This window comes from Notothenia coriiceps, unplaced genomic scaffold (genome assembly GCF_000735185.1).
Source record: "Notothenia coriiceps isolate Sejong01 unplaced genomic scaffold, NC01 NC01_scaffold00016819, whole genome shotgun sequence".
Classification (NCBI taxonomy): Eukaryota; Metazoa; Chordata; class Actinopteri; order Perciformes; family Nototheniidae; genus Notothenia; species Notothenia coriiceps.
Window position 1 is genome coordinate 201,457 of NW_011349520.1, and position 8,876 is coordinate 210,332.

The following is an 8,876-nucleotide window of genomic DNA, read 5'->3' on the forward strand; positions in this document are numbered from 1 at the left end:
GTGTAGTAGTGTAGTGTGTAGTGTGTGTAGTGTGTGAGTGTGTGTGTGTGTGTGTGTGTGTGTGTGTGTGTGTGTGTGTGTGTGTGTGTGTGTGTGTGTGTGTGTGTGGCCAAGTCTCCGTGCTGTCTACTGTAACATCCCCACCGGCTCCCAACAACAGCAGGGAGAAAGAGGGATTTACTTCAGTGGTGTGAGTGGGCTGAATGAGGGGAAGAGAAGAAAAGGCAGAGAATGAGAGAGGAGAGAGAGAGGGGTGGGTTTGTTACAAAGTCCATGAGCCGGGAAAAAGAGTGATTCTTAAGCTGTCAGATGACTCCTTGTTTTTCTTTGTTTTTTTATACCACTGCTGCAAAATCACAAGGCAAATTAAGGTGCATTGATTTTTCCCGCCCACTCTCTACTGTGGCTTATATTTAATTTGATTTGACAAAACACTTAATAGAACAACAAATCAGATATTAACAATACACCTAATATAGTCTGGAGGAGTTCTTATCCTTTAGCAGTGCTGCCTTTTTTTGCATCAACATTCACAGCATGAGACTGCAGCCTGTTAAATCTTTACATTCCCTTCACACACAGTACATTCAGCAAAGAAAATGTGCTTCCTCGAGCAAGGCGACTATGAAAGTGGTAATAATAAACCATATGTAAGGAAAATGACCTTCCCCTGCATCACTTCAAATCCCGCTACTCTTGCATTCTCCGTGGCTGTTTTTTTCTACGAGGGGCTATTTACTGAAGCATGCAGGTTAAATGGTTTTTCATCAAGGCACCCTGGGATCTACATCAGCAAACTCAGTTTTCCTCTCAGCTACTGGTCTCACCATGTGGGAAGGAGGAATGGTGGGGTGTTGTGATAGCGGTACACATACCTCTAAAATGGGCCTGATGGAACACTGAATGCTTTTTAAAGAATATATAAAGAACTTACATAAATAAAACCTCATAGAGTGACCATTTCCCCTGCTGTTCCCCTCTACTGTTGTCCTCTTACTACTTTTTAACTTACCTAACGTCTTTTCAAAAAGGTTCAGAAAACAATATTGGTATGAACGATCATCACGAGTAAATTATACAGGACACATACGATTTCATAACACAACCACTAATGCGTGGAAGGTTTATTTGCTCGTGTGTGTGGGGTCTCCTGGGTATCTGAGTCTGTCCCACGGCTCCACTGGAGCACATCAGAGGCTGCAGCACGCCCCCTCCACCCACACTGCAGATATACTTACAGTGCAGGTGATCATACACAATGGGAATTTCTAAGCTATGAAACATGACATGATAGAAATGTCAGTTGGTCATTTACTTTTGTTAGAAGTAACCCCTACACGATGTATGGAACAGTAAAACATGTCTATCTTTATTAACTTCACACAGAATAGTGTTAATACACTTTCTGTATCACTAAAGAAAACACAACATATCACTTCTATGCAGATGACACACAGCTATGTACATTTCATCGTTCTGAATGTACCTTTCTTAAGTTGCTAGATATTAAATTGTATGCTATCATTCTTTTGACCACCAAGCTAATAGTATACATAACTCCAATTGTTAGATATAATGATATTATCATTGGTATTCTTTTTGGGCTAATTACACCATGAAAACACAATATGCAACTGGTGACTACCTAAAACCTTATTCGATTATGAAGTTTTACCAAAATAAATAATTTTATAACGTTTTTTATAATTAACTTTATGTTGAGGCTTTTTCTATTTGATTTCTATTTGATTTCGTTTTTTAACTTTCTCATACTCCTTTTCACTTTCCCCCTGCCATGTGAGTTCTTTCTTTGTTCTCTATGTTCCTTTGTGCCTCTATTTGTCGAGTCCCTGTAACTCTCTGTAGTTCAGAGCTTTCTGGTCGATGATCAGCAGGAGCATTAATTGATCTTTGTGCAGAGACAGTGACTACTGAAGGGCGATAATTCTGTATGTGGCAGAGCCTGAAGAGTAGATTAACAGCTACCACCATCAATCATTGAGCAAAAATGAGAGACAACCAGAAACAGAGGAAGAGAGAACAAGGAAAAGGACTGACTACTTGAAAGAAAGTGCAGGAGGACAGACACTGTAACCATGTTTTAGCTTATACCATACACTCAGCTGTTTAAAGTAAACTGTCAAAGCCCCTTTCACATTTATTCATGGAGAAATGTATTTTTCGTTACTCAAATGCATACTTTGTTGTTGGTGTAGTTACCTTGGTTAAGGTCTGTGAGTTAGCGAGACTCTCTGAAAGGCGGGGGTAGGTGTAGGAGCTGTAAGGATGTGATTGTGCAGGGTTCTTGAAAGCCCCACTGGCAGCATAGGGGACATTTGGCTCCTGCAGCCCAGATCCTGACCTAGACCGCTGCCGTATAGCAGGCGTGGGGCTAGTCTGCGCCACATAGGAACTCTTAGGCCGCTTCTCGTATTCGTCCCTTAGGCCGCCGTAGCTCCACTCACTGTCTGGGTAATTGATCTGCTCGCTGTGTAGTGAGGCACGAGATGGCGTGCCCACTGAAGTGTCCCGGTAGTCCTGGCTAGAAGAGCCCCCCACAGACGCCCGATAGTACCCACTGGAGCCCACACCACTCCCCACCGTGGAGGCCACTTCATCAGCTGAGCGCCCTTTACTCTCCAAGTAGGTGTGGTAGTCTGGGGGAAGCTTGCCATAGTCTGATTTTTGGGGCATGGCGTCCGGGTAGAAGGGGCTGCGTATGGGGTACGAGTGACCATTCTGCTTGGTGAATCGATAGTGCCTCCCAGCGGCCCAGTCCCCATCTATAGAGAAGCTTGGCTTGCCGGGGTCAAGAGAGAAGTCCCTGCTGGAAGTGTCCAGGTCACAGGAGTAGCGGGAGTAGTAATGGTTGAATCCGTTCTCCTCGGGGGCGTTGGGGTGACCACTGCCCGAGGGTTTGGAGGTGCCTCCAGCCTGGTGGGGGCCCGGTGGGCTCTCTTTACGCAGGGAGTTGGATCGCGTTACTGAGATGTTGTCGAAATCCTCCAGCAGGCCGTTGATGGAAGCATCTTTGGGGGGCCGGTTCCCTCGAACAATGGTCTACAAGAAGAACAAACACATTTATACTTAACATACTAAACAGTCTGCTGCCTAAGACTTTGATGCAGGTAGCCCTGATACATGGCTTGCAGTTCATTCAATTTCCGTGAAATCATTCATAGCTGAAAAATGAACGAGATGAATTGAAATTCCTGTTGATTCAACTTGAGACTAAGAACTAATGTTCAGGCTGGAATTTCAATTCATGTGTATCAGGGCTTTTTGACAAGTATGAAATCAATCATTGCTTGCAATAAATGTCGGTCTTTGTCACCTGAAAACACAGCAGGCATCGCTCTACACAACCACTAGTTGTGAGTTGGGATGCAGCAAGGAAATGCATGGAGATAAATGGCGGGATAGCTCAGATGCTAAAAGGAAACCAGTGGTGGATTGAATGAGCTAATTTCTGCCCCATTTCCCTCGCAACAGATTAGCTTCATTTTCAGTGGGCTGATCAGGATACATTAACAGTCGTGACGTTTGGTTTAACGCTCGTGAGGTGCACGAACACACCAGCGTGCGCCCGCACACTAGCCAGTGAGGAAGAGAGAGTGAACACACATGCTCACATCTGCTTCAAAGCAAAGGCAGCTTGATCATCAGGGGTGCTGCTTATCCCCTCCTACCTTGTGCTAAGCCCTTTACACGGATGTGTCGTGAGTCATGGGGACTCGTGCTAAAGGGGAACTCTCCGAACTACAACTTCTGGCATGCGTGGTGTGCGTGCAAGTATGCTGTTTTTGTGGTGTGGATAATGAGGATCACCACCTCCATACAATAGAAATCCTGACACAGGTTTATTTATTTTGTTATCTTCTCGTCTCTCCACCTTGGACATTACTGGAGACGCTGCATTAGAACAATAGAAACGTTGCCTGTCTGCTGAGTGCTGAGAGGAGGCTGAGCTATAGGGATTATTGTGTGCATTTTAAGCTCTTACATAATCTATCGGAGAGCTTTTTGTGATGATCTAACACAATTTTATTTTTGAATATATCGACGATGTCCTTGTAGTACAGCCTCAAGCATTACATCTATCCAGTTTGGTTTATGTTGCACTATCCGCAATCTCAGTTTTACAAATCCGTGTATGCCTTTACATCACTACTTCTCATTCTGGATTTACATCCTTGGTGGGCTTCATGAAAGTGCCCGTCAAGCTTTAGGCTATTACTGTTTTTGCACCTAAATGTTTTTATGGTCTCATGTCAGTTTTAAGCTCGCTATCCACAAATTACCCGCCCACCTTTCAATGCTAACTCATGAAGCTTTTCCCAAGCCTCAAGGAAATCCTTTGAAATGTAAAATAAGACATTCCCTAGAATATTATAAGGATGAATGGGTTGAGTCTTAGATTTTTTGGGTTGGGTTTTAGGTTTTTTTTCTTTTTAAACAGAGCAACCACGGACTACAATAAGCTGAAATCAAGAATTAACTATCTGTAACACAGCATGCCATTTTCATAGGTACAGCTGTATAATCCCATCCATTGCTAGACATGTACCTGACACACTTATCACAATTTGTAGCACTTTGGATATATAGGATAATGTGGAATGTGGTGACTTGAACTAACCACAACTCGTGTGATTCTTTTCAATGTTCACCTAAGAGATAAAACCCTTCGTGTTAATATTGAGAGGGCTGACCTGGCATGTGTACTTCTTAGTCTTTTCTTTGAAGGTGTTTGCTGAACCTTATTCTTAGACATGATAAATGTCACATCAGCGAGTTCTTTGACACCCTTCCACAATGCCTCGCTTTCTGTCACATAACTGTCATACGCGTCACCGCTGTAGTTTGTCTATGTCACATGTGCTGAGGCAGGGACTCAGAAAAGTCGGATAATCATCAACTCTCAGCAACATTGTGCTGACACAAGGACACATGTAGACGCCTACACACTCCCTTCCTTTCATCCCTCTCATCTTTTAGATTATGACTCAACCAGGCTACTACAGTTATTAAAAGCAGTATTAATGCTTGTTTTCCTTTTCCTCTACACAAGACACTCATATCTGTCAAAGGGGACTAATCACTTTCTGCATGATGGTTTCATATCGTTGCAGATGTTTAAGATTGCTGCCATGACGGCAATGATGGTCCACCTCCTAAAGAGGACAAATCATGCACATTTTCAGCGACATGTTTGTATTTCGTGCCTATACTGTGACATGTTTACATGCTTTAATGTTGACCATTTTATTTGTTTCCCTCTCATACTGCCTGTACTGCAGCACCTCTTGTCACCCTCTGTATGAAACCCAGTCTGCTCTGATTGGTGTTGTGATTCGTCAACCGCTCAGAGATGTCCCACCCCGTAGCAAACCACGCACAATGTGTTGGAACACTAGACAATATAACCATGATGAGTGTTAATAGTAATGTCACTATGTTACAGAAGCAAACAAATAAGTTCAATCGATTTACATCTACAAAAACTTATATAACTTTTACTATATTACTGTACTCTATTTTTGGTGCTAATTTTTAAATATTAGCATGCTAACATTGACTGGCTGAACATGGTGTAAAATATTACATGCTACAAATCAGCATGCTAGCAAAGTGCAAAGAACAGCCTCACACGTCGTCCGCTTGCTGTCATGACACTGACACTCGTTTGAACTAAAGATGCGGCACTAATGCTGCATTCACAGCCATTTCAGCAGACAGGGAAAAACAAGAAAAACACCCCTTATTCCAACTTGGGAATGTTCCTGCATTATTCCAAGTTTGTAAACCACACTGCTAACATTGGAGTCACACCAGATAAACGACCTACATTTGCTAATTTCGTTATGTTATGGTTTGGTAGCAGTTTGATACAAAGTGAAACATTCTTTCTTGGCTGGCCAAAATTCTGGTTCAACACAACTTGAATTGGACTAACCGCTCTATCCAAATAACACTGTTTCATATATCATCTCTCCTTTCTCCCTCTCTACCACTCCAGTTCCTGTCCCCTGTTTGAGAGCTATAGGCTGTTTGGTTCCGTGACCTGGAACCCAAGGTGAAATGGCCTATAAAAGCTGCGAGTAAAGTCTAGCTGAGAGGCGGTGGCTGCAGGACGGATGGTCTTTTAAACAGGTCGGTGAGTGGAAATCTATCATTCCTTGGACGGATGTCGCAGTGCATAGAGCAAGCTCGCAAGTCACACATTCAGGACAAAAGCACATTTTTCTTACAAAATAATGCTCATGTCACAATAATGTTCTTAACTGATGGGTACAAAACTGCTACAAACAATCATCGGTGCTGATATTGTCATGGGAATGATCCTCACACGTCCTCTGAACGGTGATATGAACTTTGCCTCAAATGATGCTTAGTCACATCATGTTACGATACTTGGATGTCAGTGATTCCTAGCTAATTCAATTGGCCCACAACAGTCGGGAGTGTCAGTTATCTAATAAAACATAATCTTCTCCATTTAGTTCATAATCAATAAGACTGTGTCAAGGAGCGTGACAGGTAAAAGGGGGGGGGGGGGAGTGGGAAAGAGAAGGCAGCAAATGAAACCGAAGAGGGGATGAGAGTGCAGAGGGGAGAGGGAGAGAAGGTTAATTGTGTGCCAAATCACTGTCAAACGTTCAGCATCAAGCCTGAAAATCTTTCCATTAATTTGAATTAGGGGGCTGATACTGGCCCCCGTACCCCCCACCCTCCCTTCTCCCCCCTGTGCTCACAGCTCTTCGAGTCCTTTGCATGGGTCGTGTTCAGCGCGGCGGTGACAGGAGCCATATTTCACCGGCGTTCCGCGTTGGCCTGTCCTTTAGTGATAAGCTGTAATAGATCTACTCTCTACACTCACTACGGCATGTTCAAGGTAAGCACAGGAGAGAGGAGGGGAGAGGAGAGGGGAGGGGAGGAGAGGAGAGGAGAGGAGAGGAGAGGAGAGGAGAGGAGAGGAGAGGAGAGGAGAGGAGAGGAGAGGAGAGGAGAGGAGAGGAGAGGAGAGGAGAGGAAATTAATGGAAGGGAAAGGACAGGACATGAAAGGAAAGAAGAGGAGAGGAGAGGAAGGGCGAGGAAAGGAAAGGAGAGGAAAGGAAAGAAGACGAGAAGAGAGGAGAGGAACGAAAAGGAAATGAAAGGACAGGAAAGAAGAATAGAGGACGGGACAGGAAAGGAAAGGTAAGAAGAAGAGAGGAGAGGAGAGGAGAAAAGGAAAGACGGAAATGGGAAGATCCTCTGGTAAGACAAAGACATGGGGAGTACATGTAGAAGAAGTGACAATAAAAATAGGATGAATGCAAAAGTAGCAAAAGGACAGCAGAAGAATAAACTCAGCAGCTGCAGTAGAAGAGAAGGAGGAATCATAGATAGCAAGAGATGGAGAAGGGTTGATGACGGAAGGGAGGGAGGAAGTGTCGTCGAAAGGGAGCCATGAAAAACGAGGCTCATTGGGAGATAAGGGGGGATTAACCTTGCTGGTAATGAAGGGAGGGTGTGATGGGAGGACGGAGGGAGGAAGAGAGGGGGAGATAATTAATGAGCTTGCCCTTCCAGTGACTCCTAGCTAGAACCCTGGCATGGAGGCTGTGCTTCACTGGACAGCGGGGTCCCGGGAAGGCTGAGAGGCTGGGGGGGAGGAGGGGGAGGTCTGCTTCTCTGCTGCATGGCTCTTCTGCTGTTTCATTTGAGTATGAAGCTGAAACTGCTCTTTGGTGAGGAATCTGCCAGAGACGATACAACTTACCCCAGTTTTAATTAAATCCCTTAATTCAGCATTTTAAAAGTTTGATTTTCTCTGGCTACCCTCTTAAAGAAGCTAAATACTTTTCTATTTAAACGTTTTCAGATTTTGGACAGCCATATGCTTTGATACAAAACTTAATTTAGAAGCCAGTATTTGTGCGCGGTTGCAGATAACGAGTCACATTAACAGGCTACATTAATGTCATCAGTAATACACTTTTTCAAAATGTATTAAAAACATGAACATTCTAAACATGATTGTGTCCATAAAAAGATTCCACCTAAAAACATATTTCTCTGCATTTTTACTTTTAAAAACAACATTTTCACTGCGGTAAAAAAACACCCTCCTGATCGCTGCACACAAAGAGAGGCACGCAATAGTTACTTTGCATTTAATTCAATTTGTAATTAATGTTGTGTTTTATATTTTAGGTGTGTTGTTTTCATTATTTATAAATGTTAACATGTATCTGTAAAGCAACAAGTATTGTACCTTTTAAAAGGCATCTTACATGTATTATTATTATTATTATTATTATAGTTTTAAAAAGTATGAAATAGATATTAATAATATTCTGTTGACCATGATGTCAACATGATGTAATAATGCATTATAATGTTGACATCACCTATTGTCCTAATACCTATTTGTAGGCTGCAACTAACACGTATTTTCATTATTGATTAATTTGTTTATTAATCTATTATACAATCCATTATTTAGCTTAAATTAAAAAAATCAGAACTGTGCTTCAAACTACAACTTTTGTGCTTTTTGTGCTTTTTTCATCATAAAAATTGTTGTTGTTTAATTTTCAGCTGAAATATAAATAAATAAATCAACCCTGGTCTAATGTTTCCTCCAGTAATTGTTGGTGTTTAAATATGCATGTATATTTTAGACACAGAGAGAAACATACAGTACGTAGCCTGACAGATTTAAAGAAATACACACATGCACAACATCAGAGGCAGATGTGTAACTCCTCCCAGTCGTGAGTCTTTAGTCACAGTCATCAACTACCACATCCCCTCTCTCTGTGCCACACACACACACACACACACACACACACACACACACACACACACACACACACACACACAAAA

General features: G+C 42.6%; 1 protein-coding gene across 2 annotated transcripts in view; it reads right to left on the reverse strand.

The window, feature by feature from the left end:
• The window catches only part of LOC104949786 (serine/threonine-protein kinase PAK 7), a 31,482-nt gene that overhangs the window by 16,170 nt on the left and 6,436 nt on the right, over positions 1-8,876 (reverse strand). For both annotated transcript variants that reach the window (XM_010776191.1, XM_010776190.1), the window contains exon 2: positions 2,221-3,060. In XM_010776191.1, coding sequence (XP_010774493.1) covers positions 2,221-3,060 — 840 coding nt within the window. The remainder of the gene's footprint in view (positions 1-2,220; positions 3,061-8,876) is intronic.